Here is a 27,064-nt window from a genome sequence, read left to right on the forward strand (position 1 = left end):
TGCTACAGTTAGCAAACTGCTTGCTAAGTTTCGTGAAACTGGTTCAGTGTTGGATTTGCCAAAATGTGGACGCAAGAAAACTGTCACTAATGAAGAAACATCAGTGGCTGTCCTAGCTTCATTCAGCAAGAGCCCACAGCGTAGCACTCGCCGCATGTCACTGGAGAGTGGCATTAGTCGAACATCCCTTCGGCGGATATTAGCTACTCACAAATGGCACCCTTTCAAACTCCAGCTACTGCAGCATCTCAACGAGAATGACCCAGATCGGTGCACAGAATTTGCAGAATGGGCAAAGCAAAAATTGGAACAGGACCCTCAGTTCACGCATATGATTTTGTTCAGTGATGAGGCAAACTTTTATGGGAATGGTGAAGTTAATAAACAAAACCACCGCTGTTGGTCTGACACTAACCCACATTGGATGGATCCCTCCAAGACTGTTGAAACAACAAAAGTGATAGTTTGATGTGGTATATAAACCTCAAGGCCACTGGATATTTGAAATTGCTACATGATGATGTGTTTCCCTCTTTGTGCACTGAAGCTGGCACGTTCCCTGAGTTTTTCCAGCAAGATGGTGAACCACCACATTATGGGTGCCAGGTCCAAGCATTCCTAGATGAACAGTTTCCTGGAAAGTGGATTGGTGGTCGTGGGCCAGTTGAATGGCCCCCAAGGTCTCCCAATCTGACCCCCTTGGACTTTTATCTTTGGGGTCATCTGAAGGCAATTGTCTATGGTGTGAAGATACGAGATGTGCAGCACCTGAAACTACGGATACCGGATGCCTGTGCTGGCATTTCTCCTGCAGTGTTGCTATCAGTGTGTGAAGAGTGGGAGAAGAGGGTTGCATTGACAATCCAACACAATGGGCAGCACATTGAACACATTTTATAAGTGGTCAGAAACTTGTAAATAACTCATGAATGAATAAAGTTACGTTGAAACCAAGCACACCATTGTTTTTCTTGTGACATTACCAATAAGTTTGATGTGTCACATGGCCCTCTTACTATTGAAAAAACAAAAGTTGTATCCAAGATGGCCGACTTCTAAATGGCCACCATGGTCACCACCCATCTTGAGGCGTTTGCCCCCTCACATATACTAATGTGACACAAACAGGACTTTAATATCACCAACCATTCCCATGTTATAACGGTGTATCCATATAAATGGCCCACCCTGTAGATTAGCTCTGCTGACCATCTGATGCAAACCTTATGTCACTTGGAGCCAAGCATACTTTTTCAAACTGATGGGCATAAAAACCAAAGACGAAGAATGTCTTTACCCCAATGCTGTGTTAATAGTATTAGTTAATAATTAATTTTGTGTGCCCTCTTAGACGGTATGACCAATAATCACCATCCAATGTTCTCATGAACTTGGGAGAACCAACCTGATTAATGCAATTAACAATACAAAACAGAGGTTGGAAGAGATAACAAAAAAGAAAAAAGAATCTGTCTTGGTAGACCACATCCTCCACCATCGGTAGGAAATGAAACCTCACCACTTCCCCTGCATACATTACCATTTTCCACTGACTCAGCTTCTCTCTTCTTTGCGCACTGAAAATGTATTTCTTTCCCCAGTTTCGCATTTCCTGTTCCTGTCTTTCCTTGGATTAGACAACACCAACTGCACAAGAGGCTCAATGTCCATCACAGTGGTGACCTCCTGCTGCTAAGGTGAATTGAACTTGATACTGCTGGTTTTTGATAACTATTGGTGAGGATTAGTGTCTAAGCATGGTGGTGACCTCTGGTCCTGAGATTTAATAACCTCCAACAATTCTAATGTCCAATAAATGCTGCTGCTTCGATCATGTTAATCTCTGATTACCCCTGAGGTGTAATAACATAGCATAGCATAGCAGTGATCTCTGATTGTTTTTTGTATTTGATGCATCCACTTTGATGAGTTTAGTTTTGCCAACTATAGTTTTCACAAACTAGCACACAATAAAGATGAAATTAATGTGTAAAAATGATTACAATCTCTCTTCTTATAGACTCTACTGCAACATCATCCACAGCATCACTAACAAAATCCACTTTCCCGTTGCTTTAGCATCAATCTGGTTCTGCTTTTGTAATTATTTGCAAGTAAAAATAAAAATAAAGAAATGCCCAGCCAGAGTTTTTAGTCCCAGTTGTACTTATTGTGGTACTTAGTATTTTTTCCCCCCTCTGGTTCTGGGAAAAAAACCCTGTGGTGGTACAGTCTGCGGCTTGAATCGTCCATTTCATTGACACTGGGATCTGGAGAGAGTGTGGGTGGTGACAGTTGGAAAGTCACCACCTGCAAACTCAGCCAAACACTAAGGAAAAACAAAACAATTCTCACTACAGCTGTCTGTGTCCTGGGTCCTTACTGTTTACAGCCAGTAAGTCTAAAAGGACATTCCCTTGATCTGGCCTGGTATGTGAAAAGAGAAACTTAAGAAATAGACCACACCAAGTTGCTGCCACCCAAGGAGTCTATGGACTCTAACTGTAGTGCTAGCATGTTAACTTAAAAAGGTTTGAAGAGTTCCTGGCAGCAGAAGATACAAATCCCTTTAGTGGTTTGTCAGGAAAGGCATTTGGTGTTAAAAAGAAAATTCTGATAAATCATATATGTGGTGCTGTCTGCTGTGGTTACTCCTTGTGAATAAGGTAGAAGCTTCCTAATTCTTCAAGGTTTCAAGGTTTCAAGGTTCTTTATTTGTCACATGCATAGTTATACAAGTATAACACACAGTGAAATGTAGCCTGACACGCTCCTCGACAATTGCAAAAAAATTGGGGGGGATGTAGAGGAAAAACATTATATATATATATATATATATATATATATATATATATATATATATATATATATATATATATATATATATATAGTATATACATTGGGTGAATGTGCAGTAGTAGCAGCAAGCAGGTGAATTCTGTACATTAATATGAATAGACATCTGACTATTTTACAGGATAGACAATATAAACATATTTAAAATTAAAGGAATTGAAATGTACATTGTGCCTTGGTTTAGTGTCTGGAAGAGTCCTGACTCAGTCAATTATAGATGATGTGAGAGGGCGGGTGTGTGTGTTTAGAGCATGGATGGCTTGGGGATAGAAGCTCCTCTTGAGTCTCTCTGTCCTTGCCCGGAAGATGCGGAACCTTCTACCAGATTGCAGAAGTTGGAACAGTTTGTTGCCAGGATGGGACGGGTCCTTCAGTATCTGCGCTGCTCTAGTCCGGCATCTCCTGGTGTAGGTGTGCTGAAGCGGGGGGAGAGCAATCCTGCAGCAGCGTTCTGCTGTACGGATCACTCTCTGGAGAGCTTTTTGGTCCTTCACACAGCTGTTCCCAAACCACGATGTCATGTTCTGTGTGAGGATGCTCTCCACAGCGCCTGTATAGAAAATCCTGAGGATCTTTGGAGAGACCCTGAACTTCCTCAGTTGTCGTAGGTGATACAGGCGCTGCCTAGCCTTTTTGGTCTGGACCTGAATGTGGGCAGCCCATGTCAGGTCTGAGGAGATGTGGACACCAAGATATTTGAAGGACTGCACCCTCTCCACTGGAGCTCCATTGATGATAATGGGCTTGTAGTCTCTGTGCTGACCCCTTCTGAAGTCCACCACCAGCTCCTTGGTCTTGCTGACGTTCAGCTGGAGGTGGTTGTCCTGGCACCACGATGCCAGATTCTTCACTTCATCCATGTAGGCCGCCTCATCGTTGTTGGAGATGGCACCCAACACCACTGTGTCGTCAGCAAACTTCACAATGGTGTTGGAGCCATGGGTGGCCACACAGTCTGAAGTGTAGAGGGAGTAGAGCAGTGGCGAGAGGACACATCCCTGAGGTGCTCCTGTGTTGATGGTGATGCTGTTGGAGAAGCACCTGCCCACCCTCACCACCTGAGTTCTGCCAGTGAGGAAGTCCAACACCCATGCACACAGACGGCTGTTAAGTCCCAGATCCCTCAGCTTTGTGAACAGTCTGCAGGGCACTATTGTGTTAAACGCTGAACTGTAATCAACAAACAGCATTCGCACATAGTTACCCTGTTTCTTGTCCACATGGCTGAGAGTGGTGTGTAGGACGTGGGCGATGGCATCCTCTGTGGATCTGTTGGATCTGTAGGCGAACTGCAGCGGATCTGTGGTGTCTGGGATGGAGGAGGAGATGATGTTCTTCAGCAGCCTCTCAAACACCTTCATTACTACCGAGGTCAGTGCAACTGGCCGGTAATCGTTCAGGGATGAGGGTTTGCTGTTCTTGGGCACAGGGATGATGGTGGATCTTTTGAAGCATGTGGGGACCACAGACTTCGCACAGACTTCGCCACAGACTTCTAATGTGCTCCCTTTGCTAAACTTGCTATGTGTGCATTTGCTATACTAAAACAACAAGTAGTGAAAATAATAATTGTAAAGTGAATATGTTTTTGTTTTGTTTTTTAATCAAATTCTCTTATTCTGTCAGCTTTTATTTTCTGTGACAAAAATTACTGAAGGGTAAACAAAGCCCCAAACTGAAAACTAAAAACAAGGAACTCAGAACTGGGAGACAAGGAAACAGGAACTAGAAGCCAACTAGGAAACAAGTAGCATGGAGGAAACACACAGCAACATAGGACGACATGACAACGAGCACAGGAAGACAAAGAGCTTAAATACACAGAGGGTTAATGAGGAATGCAGAAACACAGAACACAGCTGGGAGAGATCAAACATTATGACAAGGGAGGAAGGATGTGAAACTGTCAAAGTAAAACAGGAAACATAAGACACACATGAAGACATGGACTAACCGAACAAGGGGAGCAGATGGAGCAAGAGAAATGACTGGCAGACAAATGAATAACCAGGGAGAACTTCACGTGTAGCCTGTCTTGTCTTGTTGAGGCACACAAAGGGAAACAGACTAAATGAAACAAGAAACTCAGAACTAGAAATACAACTGTCTAAACTAGAAAAAACAAGGAAACTGAACCATAAATAATATTAAAGTATAAATTAAACCAGAAAAACACAAGCACTAGATCACAGACCTTTGACATGACATTTGGCATGCTTTACAAATATTTGATTTTTAGGTTTAAGGGGGTTTTAACAGATGTTTTTAAACAAAAACTTGTTAAAAATGGAACCTGTGAGATTTATAGGGCCAGTAAAGGGGTCTAGCAATATTGCACAAATAAAATATAATTTTCTCATTGTATGCTTTTATGCTCTGCTAAATTTAGAGCTGATGCAAGCTACAGATGACGTTACATTTTAATCCAGATTACTTTGATATACAAAGGAGTTCATGGTTGATGAAATGACTGCAAGGTGCCCTGGTCCTGTGCAAAACGTGCCCAAACATCACCCTTCTACCACCATGCTTGACAGCTGGTATGAGGTGTTTGTGCTGATATGCTGTGTTTTGTTTTTGCTAAATATAACGCTGTGCATCTTACCCAAACATCTCCATTTTAGTTTTGTCTAGCTGTTTTGGAAGTCATTACAAAAGTCATACTGAGAAGAGGCTTTATCCTGATAACCCTTCCAAACAAGCCATACATGTTCAGCCTTTTTCTTTCAATTTCTCTGAGTTTTGTAGGGTCTTCTGGAAAGACACATCTACCTGAATGCTCCAGACAGGGAAACCGTGGAAAAATGAGTGTGTGTTTAGATTTGTATAGGATTCTATGTAGTCCTCTTAACATCCTCGCAGTCGTCTGTCTGCAAGAGGCAAAAAGAAAATCAAATACAAATGCTCACAGTGCACAATAACAGTAGGACACTCTTTGCGATGTGTTTGAGATTGTTTTTTGGTTTATCTTTGTATTCTTTTATGAATTACCTAGTGTGCTCTTTTTTATCAGCTATGTGAACATCGGGGATATGCAGCGCATGCACAAGAATCGTTATGGATCAGTAAGTGTGTCAGGGGGCCGGGTCTGTGACCCAGCATTTTGAATTATTTTGTATTTTTTGATTACTTATGAGATAATGTTAAGGTCTGGGGTTATTATTAGTTTGTCTTAGTTGAAGTTTAGTCTAGTTTACGTTATCGTCTATGTCTCCTTGTTTATGAGTCTTTTTCTGTGCGTCATGTTTTATCACCTTGTCTATGTAGGTTCCCCTTGTGTCTCTCCCCTTTCTGTTCCTTTTCCTCTCTCGCTCCCTCTCTCTGTCTCTTGTGTCAAGCTTGCTTGTCCCAGTTCATGTTGCTTCATGTGTCCTGTTTTATTTTGAAAGTCTTGTTTCCCTGTTCAGTGTGTTCACTTTTGCTTCCCCTGTGGCATCATGTTCATTTGTGTCAGCTGTACCCCCCCCCCCCACACACACACACACACCACCACCACTTCCCTCATTATCCTCCTGTGTATTTAAGTCCTACGTCTCCCTCTGTTCAGTGTTGGGTCATCTGTTTGTATTGCTTCATGTCACGTCAGGTTCGTGTTCATGTTTTTTTTTTACTCAAGTCTTGTTTTTTTTCATGGTTCTGCTCAGATTCATGTTCTTAGATTAGATAGAACTTTATTAATCCCTCGGGTGGGTTCCTCTGGGAAATTCGATTTCCAAAAAAGCACAGCACCGACAGAAGTTACAGAGTTACAGAATATTATATATATATATATATATATATATATATACACACACACACACACATATATATATATATTCTCGTTTTCATGTCATATTTTTCACAGTTAGTCTTAGATATTCCCAGTTTAATTTCTAGTTTAGTTTTGCCCCAGTTCGCCTTGCCTTTGTTTTTTGTTTTTCTTTTTCCTTATCAGCCAAATAAACGTCTCGCTTTTTGTTATGCCCTAGTTTTCTCTCTACCGTGTCTGCTTTTGATTTTGCTCCGCAAACACACTGGCCATCCCGGCCGTGACAATATGTCAAAGCAAATGGCAGTTGTGGTTTATGATACTTGACTAACCTGTTACAGGAAAATTAAACTTCATTAGCATGCCAATACTATTACATTCTGTGCTACAAAAGCTTAGTTCTTTCATATACTTAAGGCTTTTATTCATACAAACATATATGAGTAGAGACTGAGGTCCTTTTTTTAATGCAATGGCTAAAACAATGTCTGTAGTTGTTTTGCTTATGATGCTGTCATGCGAAATAAAGGGTTATTAGATTTTCTGGTTGATGTAAAAGCATGAAAAAACACAAGCTGAAGATAATGAGTGGCATTCTGAATTTTTTTGTGTGTTAAACTGTACTTGTTTGGTCTTATAGTTAAGCTACTTCATGATTGTTCACAGTCTTCCTTATTGAACTTACACATAAAGTAACCCCAAATTGCTCTCCGATGCATCCATCGGAGTATGAATGTGTGTGACCGTGGGCGACCATGGCTCAGGGGGTTGGGAAGCGTATCTGTAACCGGAAGGTCGCCGGTTCGATCCCGGGGCTCTCTGTCCTGGTCGTTGTGTCCTTGGGCAAGACACTTTACCCTACTTGCCTACTGGTGTTGGCCAGAGGGGCCGATGGCGCGATATGGCAGCCTCGCTTCTGTCAGTCTGCCCCAGGGCAGCTGTGGCTACAACCGTAGCTTGCCTCCACCAGTGTGTGAATGTGAGAGTGAATGAATAGTGGCATTGTAAAGCGCTTTGGGTGCCTTGAAAAGCGCTATATAAATCCAATCCATTATTATTATGAATGTCAGTTAGAAAGCACCTAGGAAAACGTGATTGTGCGAATGGGTGTGAATGGGTGAATGCTCAAGGACACCTCTAGGGAAGGATCTGGCTGTTTCTGGTGGTCCTCTGCTTGGGCTACCAGAGAATTACTCCCTAATAGAGTGGGCTGAATAAGACTTTAATCAAAGCCCATGATTTCTAAGTTAATTCGTGAGGATGAACACAATTCATCCTCTAGACCAGTGGTTCTTAACCTTGTTGGAGGTACCGAACCCCACCAGTTTCATATGCGCATTCACCGAACCCCTCTTTAGTGAAATTTTTTTTTTTTTTCAAATTCAAGACATAGATATGTTTTTTTACTGGTGCACAAAATGAGCCGTACAAGAACATCACCTTGTTCAAAGAACAAAACCAACACAATGCATAAACTTACAACAAATTACATACCTGCAAATCAGTGTGACTTCTGCTGTTGCCTTTGAGAGACCAGTTCAGATATGCGTGGCTTCACCTTGGCAAGTGCCAGTCTCATGTCATTTTCACAGAAAAGTCTGTTCCTTTTCTTCGTTTTTATGTCCAGCATCGTCGAAAAGGATTGCTCGCAAAGATATGTTGTAACAAATGGTATAAAAAAATCCAGGGCTTTCTTAGCAATAATTGGATACTTGTCCATTTGTCGACACCAAAACGTTGAGAGTGTTGTTGGTCTGAAGAGTTGCTGTTGAACCTGGCTCTGCTGAATTTCAATGATTTCGTCAAGGTATTCATCATTGACATCTGCTGTCTCAACAGCAAACGTGAACGGCTGTCTCACCCATGCTGGATATGACTCTCTTGTAGGGAAATATCTGTCGAGAGACTTTGCAAGCTCATCTAAGTGCGTTGCAATTGTTTGCTTCAGTTCCGTGGATACAGAAACATCTCCGATTCCAGACACATCTTCGACCTTACTTACACAGTTGTCCAGAAGGGGGAAGTTTGCAAAGTTGTTGTTCTCTGTTCGTCGTTTCCATAACGTTAGCTTTTTTTGAAAAGCCTTCAGGTGTTCTTCCGCTTCTATGATATTGACTCCACCACCCTGCATCTGCTGATTGAGATGATTGAGAGCTGCGAATATATCAGCCATGTACGCTAAAATGAGAATGAACTCAGGATTTTTGAAGCAATCTGCATGACAGTGTTGGTGCTCTTGCAAAAACAGGGCTAATTCCACACGCATGGCAAAAACACGATTCAGCACCTGTCCCCGGGATAACCACCGAACATTAGAATGGTACAGAAGTACCTCGAATTCAGAGCCCATTTCTTTACACAGCTCACTGAAGATGCGGTGCCTCAGAGCACTATTTCGCACATAGTTCACACATTCCACCACTGTTTTTAATACTTCTGCCATTTTTGGGGGCAAGGTTTTTGTTGCCAATGCATGCCTGTGCAAAATACAATGAGTCACAATGATGTGTGGTGCATCGGCTTTTACTAGCGCACCAAAACCAGAGTTTCTTCCCAGCATGACGGGAGCTCCGTCTGTACAAACTGCAGAAACCATGTCCCATGAAAGATTGTTGTCTCCGAAGAAGTCATCCACAAGCTTCTTCACATCGGCTGCCTTAGTTGTTGTTGTAAGAGGCTTACAAAATAAAAAATCTTCTTTTATCATGTCATCTTTCACATAGCGCACAAAAACAGTAAGCTGGCTTAGATTAGCAACGTCTGTGCTCTCATCGAGCTGAAGGCTGAATTTTGCCGGGCTTGAAATCAGATCGGCGACTACTTGAGCCAAGATGTCTTTACTCATGTCTTCTATTCTGTCGCTGACGGTGTCATTTGAAAGAGGAATTTGTGATAATTTACCTTCGGCCTCTGTTCCGAGTATCAGATTTGCCATCTTTAACGCGGCTGGTTTCACGAGTGTTTCACCAATGGTGTGTGGCTTGCCCTGCTTTGCGATCAGGTAAGCAACTTCGTACGATGCTGTGAGGATCGGTTTGTTAACGGGTACAAATCCAAGAGCAGGCAGAGTGGGCCTTTCATCGAATCTGGCTCTCTTCACCTTGAATTCAGCAAGTGTTGTGTTCTTGTATTCCCCGTCTCCATGCAGCTTCAAGAAGTGTTCCTTTAGTTTTGCCGGTGCGAGACTAGAGTTGCTCAACTTGGCGTTGCAAATCATGCAGATAGGACGCTCACTCCCATCACGTTCCGTGATACATGTAAATCCATATTGTACATATTCGTCCAACCACTTTCTTTTTTTGCCCGACATAGTTAGTATGGATTAAAATGTTAAAAAAAAAATCACGCGAAGTACTACCACGACATTCACATGTTGACTACTGCGCGCGCTACATTCCCCGCAGCCCTGATTGGCCAAGCAGTGTAGCATGATCGTCTGCAGCCAGTGATGGCCAGAAGGGGGCGTGTCATCACAAATTTACACGATAATTCGGGCGTGGCTGGACCTCTGCGACCTCCGCAGTGGAGGCTCTGCCGAACCCCTGAGACCGACTCACCGAACCCCTAGGGTTCGATCGAACCCAGGTTAAGAACCACTGCTCTAGACCATCTGTTGTTTGCAGTGTGGGAGGTGCCCCAGGCCTCCACTGGATTTTTCCCCCCTTTGAGTTGTTGTTTGGCAGGAAGCCGCAGGGGGTGTTAGACTTAATAAAAAAATTAAAAAAAAAACTAGGAGGAAGGTCCAAGCCCATAAGTAAAAATGAAATTCAAAAGACTTGAGAGCAAAGCTACAAATATTGGGGAGGTTATGATGGGAGAATTTGCTCCAGGCCCAGGAACGTCAGCAGTACCTGTAAAACAGTGCTTGGCTATCCGGTGGGTGTTGGCTCCCTTCACTATTACCTCCTCTGCCGATTTTGAACCTGCTGTTTAGATCACACCCTGCTACAATGAATCCATCGTATGAAGAATGCCAGTGCAGGCTGAGACATTCTGAAAAGGTGTAGCACAAAACAGATGTGAAAGACTTCTGTTTGTCAAGTGCAATGGTAAAATAATTATTATGTGTGAATGTGTGCGTGAATGGGTGGATGACTGGATATGTAAAGCGCTTTGGGGTCCTTAGGGACTAGTAAAGCGCTATATAAATACAGGCCATTTACCATACAGGCCATTTACCATTATCCAAACTGGAAGAGCTTAACAAACTGGCACTCCAAAATTCGTTCTTTGCTTGGCAGTTCTTTATGCATATTTTAAGGTTTCAGTTTTGTTTTCAGTTGAGAATGTTTCATTACCACAATTGTTAAAAAGCAATAATATAAAAGTAATTGGAATCATTACAGTGTAGCTCAGTTTTTCAGTGTTGTCAGGGTCCTTATATTTCAACTGTATTTGTTTGCAGTGCCCATCCTGAGTGCAGATGCCTGGGCCAACATGATTGTTACTATCTCCTAAAACAGGGGTCGCCAACCTTTAACACCCAAAGAGCCATTTGGACCCGGTTTCCACGAAAAAAGCCCAAAAAACCCCACTGGGAGTAGCAAACACTTTTTGACATCTAAAATGAAGGTAACACTATATATTGTTTTGTTTTTTTACCTTTACACTTTGTATAAACAACTATAGCGTGTTGCTTATGAAATCCATGAAGTGCTACAGAGAAAATTGAATTTTATTTATGAAATAAACACATTTTGAACATTTTGTACTTTTAATAAATAATAACAAAAAAGAAAAACAATTAAAAAGCTATACTTAAATGATTCATGTAGCAAACAAAAGCTGTTGTGAGCCATCATCCTTATATCGCCTTTGGGCTTTTGCAGTATGTAGGGGAGCAATGACCTGAATTTTAAAAATGAACTGGAAAAAGGCACTATGCCACTAAACAATGAAGAATAAATATTTGCAGAATATCGGCATAAATATATATTCTACCTGGTTAATGTTACGTCTGCTCCTGAACCTCTGCACACAGCATCTGCAAATCAGGGCTGTACGAAGTCACTTTCATCTTTCCGCAGGACTGTAAGCCGTCATCTGAGAGGCGTGAGCGATGTTTGTTTTTAACATAGTTCATGGTGGAGAATAGCTGCTCGCATACATACTTGGATCAGAGGATCGACATGACTCCAAATACATATTTCTTCCTGTTTATGTGTCGGGGATGGCATTCCATGTTTCAAATACGAGTTTGTCCGGTCTTGGGTTCTCAATATCCCTCCAATTGTGATTCTGAACAACAGTGGCCTTCTGATGTAAAGTGTGACACTGTTTTTGAGCTACAAAAAATAATAAAATATAATTTTATTTTAATATTTCTAGATCACAGTAATCTCCCAATTTAAAACTACAATTTTCATAAAAGAACAAACACAAATCAATACACTTTAATTAAATACTTGTAATATACTTTCCCAAGCCACCCGGAGCCTTAGTATAAGGTTGAAAGAGCCGCACGCAGGTTGCCAACGCCTGCTCAAAAAGGTCCAGGGGATGAGGGGAAAGTAACAAAAGATGTCCAGGTTGAAAAAGTAGATAGGGAGGCAAAATGGTTTAATTAAAGGGTTTTATTAATGTTTCTATTACTAACTAAACTAAGAGAGACAGACAAACCACTGCCACCTTTTAGAGAAGGAAAACAACAAACCCAGGCATTAGTCAATAAACTGAAAAGTAAGTCAAAAAAGGGTTAGTCACTAAAACACCTCTCCATAGAGCACAGAGCTCCACACACACACACACACACACACACACACACACACACACACACACACACACACACACACACACACACACACACACACACACACACAAGCTCTCTGGCACTAGCAGAGATGACAATAAAGTTTACTTTGAGTTTAACCTTTCTCTGGCCTTAAGTACCCTTAAAAAGGAGAGTTGTTATGATCACAGCAATAAGCAACAAGAAAGACATAAAGAAGCAAAGTAGCACGTCAAAGCACTGCGTCTAGCTATACTGCAATTTGGTTAAAAAAATACTGAAGGTCAGTGTGCGGCACACTGAAATATGCATTCTTCTTCTGATTCACAGTTGTCAATGATCCTGTCATCTGCCAGTAGACAGCACTCATTGTGCAACTTAAAGCAGGGATAGGCAACCTTTCTGATGATGAGTGCCATTTAACATTTCCTCAGAGGTCAGTGTGCCATATGATTGCATTAGCAATAAATTTAATAACGCTCTATATTAACAGTTACACACTATATAGAACCACTTTATAGAATTATATTTGTTTGCAGATGTTAGCAGCTATCAGTGAATGGTTATTAGCTATTTTGAAACACAAAAAAGACACTCTGGTCTCCCACTCAGAGACACAGGTCTCCGAGTGTCCAGCATTCAGACGGCTACCTGAGGACTCTCTTCATGTGAGAGAAAATCTCCTCATACAGATATGTAGAGCCAAATACTGTCAATAAGGCCTCTGCAATGTTCTGAAGACAGTTAAACTTGTCAGGTAGTGATGTCCAGCAGGTGAAAATGCAAGCTCACGCACAGCTGTGGATTCCAGCTGCTTCGATGTTGCATTAACTGGCATTAACTCAGCCAGTTAATACGAGACAAATCTAACTGCTCATTAAAGATTTCTGGTTTGATCAGAAAATAAAACATTGGTCCATACACCTGAAAGTCCCAAAAACGCATTGTGCATTCTATCTCGAGCCTACGGATGTATCCGTGTATTTCCATGGTGCTGATGCTGCGCTGAGCACCAGGTATTACAGCCATAAAGCCTTTGAATGAAAATGCTGTTGTGACAGTGATGTACGGTGTCTTGTTGGTATATGTATGATTTCTATACATTTTACGTCAGATAAAAACTTTGGTTGTAAGCTTCAGATAATTATTTAATAACAACCAGACATTTTAAATGAGAATAAGAAAGAGAAGTATTTCTTTGTGCCCCCCTTTCCCTGTTAATGTCCTTCATGGCCCCTTGGCAACACTTTGCTAGACCTGCCCCTGCACAGTTCCCAGCTGTCAGCTGGTAACTGGTGTTAACTGGATCCTGGTGTTATTTGTCTCTCAGAAACAGTTCATAACTTCCCTTCAACTCATTCATGTCACCTAGGGTTGCCAACTCCCTGAAAAATAAATAAGGGACACCTCGTGGCCAGGGCCGGGCAACCCACTTCACCCTTCCCAGTGTGGTGAATTTTGTAGCTCTTTTTTTTGTGTGTGAAATTATTTTTTAACCATTTGACTTGAATTTGATTTAAGCAGATGCATATTCTTTGTGATATGACCATATGGGAAACAAATGATCATTTAGCCATTTATTTTTAGCTCACAAATAACAACATTAACACGATAAAACAGGTCTCTTTCTTAAACAGAAGCCTGTCATGCTTAACTTTTGAGAATATAAGTAAATCTTTCTTTAAAAGAACTCTGTCCTGCCTAACTTAAAATTATATAAATTAATAGAAAACAATAGAACGAAAAATATTCTTGTAACAGTGCACATATAGTGCATTTAGTACAATTGGCTTCAGTTGAAGTATTATTTCAGCTTTTCTAAAGCTAATCAGCTGCTCCTGTTTGTAAACCCACTTGTTCCCATGATTACGCATCATAACTCATCATCATTATTCATCTATGTATTACTTTTATATATTAGTCATCTATTTGTTGTAATCATCTATCCTTGCAGTTGTTTATTACACAAAATAAATTATATTATCACACTTCTGGCCACATAGCGCTGATATCCACTGCACATGCCCATATTAACCTTAACCAGAGGGTTTAAAAAAACAAACCAGTGTTTACATACCATATCTGCTTCTGCCGTGGCCTGGTGGACAAAAAATTGGTTAAGGGTTCCCCGAGCTTTCACGCCCCTCATGTTCTTCATGTGCCCACCATTAGAAGCATGCTTATGGAAAAAGTGCGCCGGCACACAGTGCAGTGCGCTTTATAGGTGTTATCGTGCATTTTCCCAGCCAGGTGTTTTCCTTTTCCCATTCCTCCCCGTACTTTTGCAGCCTTTTTTTCTTTCTCTGAGCGAACTAACATTGCTGGTCTAATGCTGGGCTCACACTGTGCGGTTTTAGGCCCATTTTGAGCCGATTTTTGAGTCGTGTGACCGATTTGGTGATCGGCCCGATTTTGGCCTTCATCGTGCATCGTGTAGTATACGTGGGGTAACGAGAAACGATTAACACCTCACGACCAGCTCCCGATCATCAATCGCTCGTGAGGGTGTCAACACAGCCGCTCACACTGCCCACGCGCAAACATGTAAACGTCGGTGAAAAAGACAGAGCAGCACGGCTGTGCAGCGTGTGATCCGGACACAAGCGATGGAGGCACAACTTGTAGAACTTTGGAAAGCTCATCCGAGCCTTTTCGATGTGGCATCACAAAATTATCACGATCACAACAACCGTGAAAATAGTTGGATCTACACTGCTGCTCAATCACAGCTGCCTGATCAATGTGCTTTCAACACCATCAGGCCGACCCTCCTGGGTGATAAGTTAGCAGCGATGCAGGTGGATGCTTCTCTGGTGTCCTGGATTGTTGATTACCTGACAGGAAGACCACAATATGTACGTCTCCCACAGTGTGTGTCTGACAAGGTGATTAGCAACACAGGGGCACCACAGGGGACTGTCCTCTCCCCCTTCCTCTTCACCCTCTACACCACAGACTTCAGCCACTGCACAGAGACCTGCCATCTTCAGAAGTTTTCTGATGACTCCGCGGTGGTTGGATGCATCAGCAGGGATGATGAGACAGAGTACCGGGCTGTGGTCGACTCCTTTGTCACGTGGTGTGAGCAGAATCATCTGCAGCTCAACGTGGCAAAGACCAAGGAACTGATCGTGGACTTCAGGAAGACCAGGAAACACTTGACCCCTGTTTCAATTCAGGGGGTCAGTGTTGACATTGTGGAGGACTATAAATACCTTGGAGTACACATTGACAATAAACTGGACTGGGCTAAAAACACCACAGCACTTTACAGGAAGGGCCAGAGTCGTCTCTATTTTTTGAGGCGACTGAGGTCCTTCAACATCTGCCAGAAAATGCTGAGGATTTTCTATGAGTCTGTTGTGGCCAGTGCGATCCTCTATGCTGTTGCATGCTGGGGGAGCAGGCTGAGGGTCGCAGATGCCAACAGACTTAATAAACTGATCCGTAAGGCCAGCAATGTTGTGGGGATGGAGCTGGACTCCCTCAAGGTGGTGTCGGAGAGGCGGATGCTGTCCAAGATAAAGACAATGTTGGATAACACCTCTCACCCACTCCATGACATGTTGGTCAGTCACAGGAGCTCGTTCAGTGAGAGACTGAGATTACCGAAAAGCACCACTGAACGACACAGGAAATCATTCCTGCCTGTGGCCATCTCCCTGTACAACGCATCCACTTAACACACTGTTTGCTGCTACAACTACACATGTTTCTTTTCCAAATATTTATTTATAAGTGACTTATGTATGTATGTATGTATATATATGTATATATTGTACTATTCTTAGTTAGCGTATTGTCTGTCTTGTCTTAATGTTGGTTTAAAATGGAGCACTGTAACAAAAAATAATTTCCCCCAGGGATCAATAAAGTATTCTGATTCTGATTCTGATTTTTCATTAGCAATTTAGCAAAGTTGATGGTGGTGGTGTGTCTGTGTGAGTGAAAGACAGAGAGAGCGAGCGACAGATTTTCTGTTATAACCTTCATTTTATGGAGGCACAGTGTGAGCACTCAGGTCGCATCAGAGCATCGGGCGGTATAGTGTGAGACCTGCATCGTGACCTTCCAACTTCTAACCCCTGCGAGTCAATCGTGCAGTTTGAGCAGGAGCTGAATAACGTGACTGAAAAAAATCGCACAGTGTCTGCCCAGCTTTAGGTGTACTGTCATCCGAGACTTGCACCGCAGTGTCAGCGTTTGTTTCCCTGTTGGCCATGCTTCTTGTTGTGATCATCTGTTGTCTTCCGGTATTTTCTCCGCAAGCGACCTTTCCTCGACCAATGAGATGAGCGGTAATCTGAATTGTCATACTCGAATTGTCATAAGTGTGCTGTCAGCTCATTGGTCACAAAGCAGGAGAGGGGCTGGGAATTATGTTTTCAAACAAAGCGTTAATTCCATAAACATTTATAGACTACTTTTGATTCTCACTGTATTACGGGACAAAGTGCGTCCCTTATTAGCTCAATACGGGACGTGTACTTTTGTTTCTAAATACGGGACGATTCCGTTTTTTAAGGGACGGTTGGCAACCCTAATGTCACCTAAGGTACAGGTAAACCTGTTTCTCCATCACCTGTTCAGTAAGGACATCTCCTGGTTTAATCTTCATGTTTCCCTCTCACCAGATAACCAAACAGACATCATGACCAGCAGCTTTTACAGCTGTGGCTCCAGCAAACATCAGCTGACACTAGAAAGTAATATTAAATACATGCTAACAACAGCTGATCAAGCTTAAACGTGCTGCTGTTGTTTAGTGCGGACGGTTGGCAACTCTACTAACTAACCTTATGAATAAAATAAAGTTCACTATCAGTAACATCATAGCACCCACCCAGCTGTATAGAAACTCTGTCATGCTAGCTAGCTAGTTATTGTAACTGACTGTAAAAAGTCAGCACAACGAAAATAAACTACACCTAAACTTGGTTTATATATGACCCAGATAGACTGCAGGTTATAACTTCTTACCTGAAGTTCAGTTCACCTGACACTCGGACCGGCGACTGCCTTGGGTCTCTCCTCCTCCTGCCTCCCCTCTCCCTCATCCACCTGCTGGCCCCCATCACTTGCTAATGTCACTGAATCTGTGGAAGCTACACCATAGCCACCACCAAACAACTAAGTTATTTTTACACACCAACCAGCATCTGGCCAATCCACCACCTTTCATTGTTTATACTGTTGCAAAAAAATAAAAAAAAATAAAAAAAATCATTGGGCCATCGAGCAAATGCCGGGTATGCCCGATGGCCAGTCCAGCTATAGTCGTGCCATCAGTTAACCCTTCACGTGCCAACTGTGACACGCGTGCCTAGGGTTGCCAACCCCTGGCTTGAAGGTTATTTAAAATGTATTACAAGTCACAGGTTTGCTATCATTGCAGCTTAGTTTTGTTCATATCCTGATTTTATGTAATCTGCAAAGAAAATTAAAAGTATACAATAAAAGTGTACATACAGTGTCAAAAGTATATGCAGACTTCCACTAATATCTGGTTAAATGTCTTTTAGCAAACTGTACTTTGACCTCATGCCTAGTCAATTACCTTGTAGTCATGTTCTGGTGTGTATGTAAGGCCAAGGATAATAGAAACAAACAAAATTGTGGGATTTTTTTCACTGCTGGATTCCCACTCTTTGTGGTCATTTTTTTCTTTATCTTCCCTGAAACAAAAAGATATTTGTGATGTGAGGGAATGCACGAAGAAATTAAAAAAGTTTTTTTCAATTATTGTGCACATCCCCTCTCATCCTTTCTAATTTGAAAGCTGAAGACTGAAAAGACAAACAAAGTATGAACAAATTACTTAATCTGTAACATAATAAAATATAAAGAAACGTAACTTGAGTATTTGCCTTAATTTGCAGAATGTTTGATTTGCCGGCAACAGAACACTTACACAAACAAACCCGGGATAGTGAGTGAAGCAATGTTACTTGACAAATAGCAAATCATAGCAAATACCTAGAAACAGAATAATGTGTATAATGTGCAAAAAAAGGTCAACACATATGGGACAAATGGAGAGCATTGCAACTGCTCATCCACTTTGTCACACCACTTGCTTCGCCATGTAGGTCACTTTCAGTCACATTGTCTGTGTCCTCTGAGCTGAAAAGAGTCTTCCCGGGGCTGCCTCATTGCGGCATGGAGCCCTGCCTCTGCCATGGAGACTTCATGTTTTGGAGTCGTTTGTACAGATTGGTGTAATAATTATCTAACTCAACTTTAGATATTGTAGTGGGAAAAGAATGAATAATGTATGGCATTTGTTTGTTTAGGATAAAAAATTTGGTGTTTCAGTTTTTACCAACTAGTACTACAAAAACAACCAGCACTGTGGAAATATTGCTGGTGGATCTTTACCTGAAGCACAGTAACCTCAGGTTGTTGACAGCCTGGTCACAGTAAGTGTTAAACTACCTAAATAAAATGTAGTGTGATTTCTAATGACCAATTTAGCCATGTCTAAGGCCTCGTATTTGGTCCTGTACAGAGATGGGCACCAATCCTTTGACCATCTCTGTAGAGGTGAATGGACTACGCCATTCACCTCTAGATGGCTCAATGACTCCCATGTCAAGCATGTCTTCCACCTCTTGTTTTAATGCTGGCATCAGCTTTGCAGGAACGCGTGAGGTCATGTCCCTAATAGGTTTTTGATTGGGACAGTGGAGTCGTATTTCATGTTGGATGAGATTGGTGCAACCTGGTTTGGTGCTAAAAAGATCAGCAGGCATAATTGCTTTCAACTCTTTCTGTTGTTTGGAAGTAAGATGACTCACATCAGGAACTGGCTGTTGACCTGCTGTAGAAGGAAAGAACAGCTCCCGTGGTTCCTCCTCTTCGACCGTGGCATGGGCCCAAAACTCTAGCGAAGATGCTGGCTGATCAAACCATTCTTTCAACAAATTTACATGAAATATTTGATACTTCTTGCGACGCTCAGGCATGTACAGTTCATAGGTAACTGGACCCACTTTCCTACTGATCGCATATGGTCCCTGCCACTTGGCAAGGAGACTGTTCTGGGATGATGGAAGAAGCAGCAAAACCTTTTGTCCCTCATGAAAAATCCTCCTACGAGCTGCCTTGTCATAACTCTGCTTCTGACGTTGTTGGACACCAACCAGATGAGTATTGGCCAGCTCTTGGAGCTCCTCAGGCTTATCTCTCATTTTCAGTACGTATTAAAGAACATTGCATTGTTTTCTGGGATTTGGAGCCTCCCAAGCCTCTTTCAACACATTGAGGACCCGGCCTTCGCGGTCTAAAGAAAGCCGGGTAGTACGTCACGAGCTCCCTAGGTGGAGTGAAACTTGCCGTCTGCTCCTTGCTATCTAAAATATTACAGGGCGCTGGCGTAAACTCTTGACCGTCTCACACTTTCTTTAATTAGTTTTCTGTTTGACGTTTATTCAGCTGTGTGAAAACCCTGGAGGAACCCACCCGGGGGATTATTAAAGTTACATTTAATTTAATCTAATCTAATTACTTTAATCTCAGCCAAACCGATTTACTCACAAACAAATAAAATACTGAAAAAGCCAAACAATAACATTTTAAGTTATCAATGTGACTTATATATCATGTTTAACCTGAGTAGTGAAAGACAGTGGGGGTTTGAAGACGATGTGTCGGTCGGCTCAGATATTTGAAGTTTACACAGCTACATCCTCACCTGAAAATATGTTAAAGGTTTTTTTGCGAACCAGAAAGAGAAATAAGAGTATTAACTAAGTAGCTGCCGTCATTGTTGTAAACTGGAATTTCTGGGCCATGCTATGAATTCTGCGATATGGTTTTTCAATTTTGTTGTCCGGGTGGAAATTCGGGAGAATGGTGGCTCCGGGATTCTCCCGGAAAAATCGGGAGGGTTTGCATGTATGGTTGTGGCAACATCACTAACCTTGTCAAACACCTCAGAGTAAATCATATCACAGAATATGAGGCGCGTATGTTGAGACGAAGAGGAGGACAAGGACAGGTGCAGCTAGGGTGAGACAGACGTCTCTCACGGAGTCCTTTAGTGCTGCAGGCAGGCAAGGTGTTCAAATAGCGCACAACTTCAGGTTTTTTTTATTTATATATGATGAACCCTGCATTATTAAGTGATAAGAACAAGTAATCTGATGCCCTGTAATCATTATGACGCTATAATTTGAGATACAATAAATAAAATACATTTTTGTACAAAGTATCGGTATCGGATCAGTATCGTCGATACCACCCTGAATATTACTTGGTATTGGATCGGAAAGGAAATCAGTGGTATCGCACATCACTACTGTTTGCGTTTTTCCCCTCCTTCGTCCAGAGTGGTTTTGCTGCGTCTGTCTACGTCTCCCTGCATCTCCATTTGTGTCTCTAGGTTTCTGGTTTGTTTTCTATTCTTAGTTTTCCCAGTTTAGGTTTACTCAGTTCTGTTTTTCGCCACCCTCGCCTTTGTTACTTGAACACGCTTCTTCAATAAAGCTTCCTCACCTCAGTTGTGCTGCATCTTGGGTCCTTCAATAATTTACACACGTCTTGTCCCGCAAACCGTGACACTATGTACATTTCATTTATCCACCATCATACAATAAGCCAAAAAGAGGTCAGACCAGATAATGCAAAGCATTAAATAATCAATATTCATCTGAAGAAAGCTTACCAGTTAGAAAAAACGGTGGTATAGTGGTTAGCACTGTCACTTAGCTAGAAGGACTCAGGTTTGATTCCGGGGGTCAACCGGGTGCCTTTCTGTGTGGAGTTTGCATGTTCTCCATGTGTCTGCGTGGGTTTCCTCTGGGTACTGTGGTTTTCTCCCACAATCCAAAGACATACATATCTGTATGATGTACTGGCGACCTGTCCAGGGTTCCCCACCACTCACTGTCTCAAAGACAGCTGGGATACACTCCAGGACCCCTGCGACCGTTACGGGGATAAAGCAGCTTGGAAAATGAATGAATGAAAAAAAAAAGGTTTTTGATGTCACAGAATAAATCAGTGTAATGTGGGTTTTGTTTTGTTTTAACAGATCATGGCTCAGCAGTGGACAGTTGGAGAAGTATCTCTTTGGCTTGAGGAAAATGAATTGGCAGATTTTCAACAGGTCTTTGTAGGTGAGCATTTCTGTGGATGTGCCATATCATTTTCCATGGTGCCGCACAAGAAAACCAACAAATGAAAAATAGCTGAAATATCAACAGATATATTATGAAAGTAAATAGGGATTCTTCAGTGCCTGCGGACCAAAAGACTGTCCCAGAAAATTCTTGTCTGTGAAATCTTTGAAAAATCACATAAGGAAGAAACAATAATATATTAGAGTCTGCCCCAGACTGTGACACTGTGACCCTGTCATCCAGGAAACTGTTGAATCTCCCGGATCATCTGAACTAGCTCTGAGTGAACTTATAGAGAACTTTACAGAGACTGTGAGAAACCAATTGGCATTGTTTTCTTTGAATCTTCAAGAGAAAAGCATTGTAAATAGAAAAGTTCAAACATTTGTTCTTAATGAAGTAGAGTCACTTTTCAAGTATTTTATTGAAAACTTTAGGGAGATATTTACTCAATGTTTGCAGACTCTTAATTTTGATATATCAAGTCTTCATTATATTGATGGCAGTAGTTTGGTAGAACATTGCTTCAGTGCAGTCAGGAATACATATCAACTAGACAGATACCGTGTTGAGAAATTAAACTTGATTGAACCTGTTGAATGCATCCTGGGGATAGATCCTTTTTACTGGGAAACAGGAGACTTTTAAGTATATTCCACTTCTAAAAGTTTTACAATTATTATGTAATGATCCTAACATTTTAAAACAAATATTTAAGCCAGATCCCTGTGCTCCTGAAACCTTAACAGATTTTAGTGAAATTTTAGTGAAATTTACAAAGAACATGAGTTTTTTAACACACGCAACCTACAAACTACAGATGACCGTGGCCTTCAGCGGATTGTCAGACAGAAGATTCAAGAATCTGGCAGATTGGAATGAGCCAATGTCGGAAGCAACTCAACTGAACCAAGGAGAAGATGGACTGGACTGTTGGCCAGTGGTCAAACGTCCTGTTTTCCGATAAAAGTAAAGTGTGCCTTTCATTCAGGAATCAAGGTCCAAGGGTTTGGAGGAAGATGGGTGAGGAACAGAACCCAAGCTGCTTGAGGTCCAGTGTGAAATATCGACAGTCAGTCATGATTTGGGGTGTAGTGTCCGGTGCAGGTGTTGATAAACTCTGTTTTCTTAAATCCAAGGTCACCGCAACAGTCTACCAGAATGTTTTAGAGGATTTCATGAATCCTTCTGCTGAGGATCTGTATGGAGATGCAGATTTACATCTATACACAATACTAGAACAATGGCTGCAGCCTACAGCCTTTAAACTCATCATTAAAATGATGTCTGTAAACACATCAGTCCAGATGTATGTTACCCCATTACTTTATGATACTCAGAGTTAAAAGAACCGAGACAGAGTGATTAAAATAATAGCTCTCAGTTCTCTCATTCAGTATATTATTGCCTTCTAACAAGACGGGAGATGACACTACTCATTTCAATTAATCTATTTTAATACACGAATATACACATTCATTTTCAGATGGACAAAAATTATGATGATCAAGAACCATGTGCAGTTTTTTATGCCTGTCTTTATTAATGCATTTTGAAAATGAATACACGAAAGCTAGATGTTTTATAAATTAATCAAATCCCTGCATCTAACACAGTATGCTTAATATGAGCATTGAATGTCCACTATATTTCAATGAGTATAATTTAAGCATCTACAGCATCTGTACCTGGTCAAATGTGTGGTAAAGATACAGATAATCAAAAACAATGAAAAACGTTGAAATTGATTCCGTTCACCACTTTTCTCTGTATGCTCTGTCATTATAGAGGCCCTGAATGTTGTGCTATATACAATAAATGATGTGAAAATCATTTTCACAGAGGTCGTAAAGTTACAATATCACTGCTGATATTTTGGTTGATGCTTAGATCAGTAACTTTCCAGTAGAGATGGTCCCCTGTTATCTACTTTTTCCCAGGCAAGCATGAGCGAGAATCTACAGCTTTCTACTTCCCAAGGACACGTAGTCTAATGCCTTTATTTTTCAGGGCTGTGTTCACTTAATACTATACTATATAACTTTATAACACTTATTAATAAAAAGCATAGCATTATTCAGGCACTTCAATTAATTTTTCTCAACACCTGTTGAAAATCATGCAAGCATCTCACCACATATGGCAAATAAGTTCCATTTTATAAAGTACACTGTTGAAATTATAAACTTATCAGTAATTTTTTAGTAAATGGATGTCACTGATAAATCAGTGGTGATTCACCGGCAATTGTTTAACAAACTTTGTTTTTTGTTGAATTCATCAGCAGCTGTGGAGGGATGCATTCGAATATCTTCTGTTCCACTTTTTCAGCTTTCAGGTGGTGAAAAAGCTAAAAAAAATTGTGCTGAAAAGAGCAGAAGAGGCTGAAAATTGTGCTAAAAAGAGGTGAAAAAGCTGAAAATTGTGCTAAAAAGAGGTGAAAAAGCAGAACTTTGTGCTGAAAAAAGGTGAATTGGCAGATTTTCTGCTGAAAAGAGGTAAAGAAGCTGAAGTTTGTGCTGAAAACAGCTGAAGAAGCTGGAATTTGTGCTGAAAAGTAGTGAAAAACTACTCACGGCATTCACACAATAAAGAATAAAGAGAAATAGGAATGCATTCACACAATGAGTTTGGGTGTTGGGAGGATGATCTGCAATTGGTTAGGGAACTAAGACTCATGGAGGGGGTCAGTTTCATCTATGTTGCAAGGACCTTCACTTTCCCTCAGCTTTAGTGAGCATTTCAGCATCTAACAGTTCTCTTAACTTTAAAAAGGTTGATTGAATTCAACTAGACACAATGCTTTTCAGTGGGAGAATCATTTCATCCCTCATCCATTAGTTGTGTGCGATACTGCATATTTTGATATTGATCCGATACCAAGTAAATACGGGCCAGTACCGCCAATACCAATACCGATACTTTTTCAATAAAGGTGGATGCATCACTGAATTGCTAAATCTCAATTAATTTTCATGACCTGAAGTGTTTTTTGTGATGATTCCTTTTTTATTCTTAAGTAGTAAAAACCCAGGACATAATTAGGACAAAGTTTATAATTAAATTAAAAAATGCTTTATTATTGTGGCGGGGCATGGTCTGCAATGCAGCTGCCTCGCTGGTTTAAAATCTGTGCTCTGCTTGTGCTGTCGTTGTTGTCGGTGGTGATGTGTAGGGCTGGCTTCGGAAGAGCTGCAGCCGTTTAATGTACTGTTACAGCAACCGTGTGATTATTGTAAGGGTGGACGGTGCGCAACTCGGGATGAGCCGGAGGCTGGCAAGCCAGCAGGACAGACATCATTTTAATCATGAGTTAAAAGGCTGTATTCTGTGCATAAATATAACAGGGCTCAGTGCTGGTTCTTGGTCTGAGCTACTTGAAGATTTATTTGTGAAGAGCACATTAGTTTACACAAAATGGTAGCTAGCTTGTACTGTTGGAAAGTAATATTAACATAAGCTAACGTGATCTTAAAAGAATGGGGGTACATGGGGTCATGCAAGCGTTAGCTATGTTAGCATGTTACTCCAACTGGTCTCCAGGCTGTCCACAGGTGCACACTCTGATGTTCAGCCTTCCATTTCATTGCAGAGTCCCTTCATTCTTCATACATCTGTGTTGGGCAGAGTGTAAATCCCGAGGCTGTATGGCCTTTTGTACAAGCACGTGTACACTTCATAGCAGTGCAAAGCTATTGGCACAAACAGCAGTGTAGCAAAATCCATTCAAACAGCTTGCTTCAGTCTTACAAATCAGAGTGCTCATTACATCGCATAATTTGCATTGCTTCTGGATTTTGGAAACGAGAACCAAAATCCAAAAGTTAATCTGTTAGCTAATCCAGTAGTTAACCCAAAGCTAATACATTTGTTAATATAATACCTAATCCATGAGCTAACAGGAAAGGAAATCCAGTGAGGAAATTGGTTTTCAAATCAGAATCGCTATTTTCAGTCACAAATAAACATTTGATTTTTTTAATACATTTACTTTTTTCCCTTTTTAAATTGTATTTTTTTAAAATAAATTCATTCTTTTTTGTGAAATGAATTGTTGATTTGAAATATTTGTTAATGGATTCATCATTTGTTTTTGAAATATTTATTTATAAATAGTGTTTTTATGTTAAACTATTCAATAATAAATTACTTCAGTAATGTTCAAATAAGATGAGATAAGATAACTCTTTATTGTCATACCTGATACAATAGCACAACAAAATGGAAACTGTCCCATGTGGCCACTAAACACAACAAAACACAACAACCCATTTGGAAAAGAAATATTAAAAACTTATAAAAGACTTGCAGATGTGGCCTACTTCATATAGTGAATCATATAAGGCTTATATGATTTACTCATGAAAGTGGCCACTTTCTCATTACTTTCATATATTGTTTTAGTAAGTATCCAAAACATAGAAGTTTCATTTATATAATTTTTTCAAGGTATCTTATATCTGTTTTCACTCTTGTATGCTTTTCATACAAGTTTCACACAAGACAGATACAAACTTTATAAGATTTCAATATGGACAGTGTTAGTCAAGTTACTTGAAAATAGTAATTAGTTAATAATTATTGATTACTTCTTTAAGAAAGTAATCCTGTTACTTTGCTGATTACCCATTTTCAAAAGTAGTACTTTATTACTTAGTTACTTTTTAAAAACATGACACACAACCTAATTAAATTTGTAATGGTCTTTTGCATTTAATGCTTCATTGAGCTGTATGTCCGGATCTTGCTCTTTTTCACCATCTGGTGGTGCACTGTGGAGGCTACAGTTGTTTGCAGTTTGGGTCTCCACCCGACCGTTTTATTTGCTAACGCACATGGTGTCTGCTAGTGATGTGGATTAACAGTAGTCCTGTGCCATGCTACAAATTTTGGTATATATCCAATACCCAGTCAATACAGGGCCAGTATTGCTGATATCAGTACCAATAATTTTAATTCATTCAGGGAGCTAATATCAGCAGAATAGAATGCCATGACTTATGAGGTGAATTCCCAATCTGCAATTTTCTGAACATATTTTAATCACTACTATATTACTGTGGTTGTTACTTTCCAAAATAATTGCTTAACACAGTGGCTGGGGGGGGGGGGGGGGGGGGGGGGGGGGGGGGGTTTCCCAAAATGCAAAGCCATTGTAGGGGAGGTGCGGCATAAATTTAAAAAAAAGACACTGCTAGCATAATGGACAGGTTTTTTAAGGGGTTCCCACACAAATGAAAAGCAGAAGATGAAGCATCGCCAAATATGCTTCCAAACCAACTTCCTTCCAAGCCAAAGACTATAAAATATGATGAAGCGTATCTACCTTTGGCGTCAGCTGCATAGCGGTGGTGCCAAGTAGGGGTGGGTTTCAATAATCGAATTTCCGATTAAAATCGTTTTTATCTTTTAAAAAAAAGGTATTGATTCATTAAATCCTGAATTGATTTTTAAATATAAACATACGGTGCCAGAAACGCCAGGATCTTAGGTTAATTACCTTTAATTACCACGGGCTTGCCGGCGGGCCCAATTTACAAGCACTGTTTAAATGATCCTAACTCCGTCATCGTTTATGCTAGAATAAAAATGCGAACGGTTTTGAAAAGA

The 27,064-nt window shown here is 40.9% G+C and overlaps 1 protein-coding gene across 1 annotated transcript; it reads right to left on the reverse strand.

Annotated features, from left to right (window-relative positions):
• Positions 1 to 8,105: 8,105 nt before the first annotated feature.
• LOC308401563 (protein FAM200C-like) lies at positions 8,106 to 9,821 on the reverse strand (the record flags this gene model as incomplete). Its single annotated transcript, XM_080889837.1, has 1 exon — positions 8,106 to 9,821. The coding sequence occupies one exon, from the start codon at positions 9,819 to 9,821 to the stop codon at positions 8,106 to 8,108; it is 1,716 nt and encodes a 571-aa protein (XP_080745963.1).
• Between the last annotated feature and the right edge of the window lie 17,243 nt (positions 9,822 to 27,064).

This window comes from Rhamphochromis sp. 'chilingali' (genome assembly GCF_963969265.1).
Source record: "Rhamphochromis sp. 'chilingali' genome assembly, chromosome: 8".
Lineage (NCBI taxonomy): Eukaryota > Metazoa > Chordata > Actinopteri > Cichliformes > Cichlidae > Rhamphochromis > Rhamphochromis sp. 'chilingali'.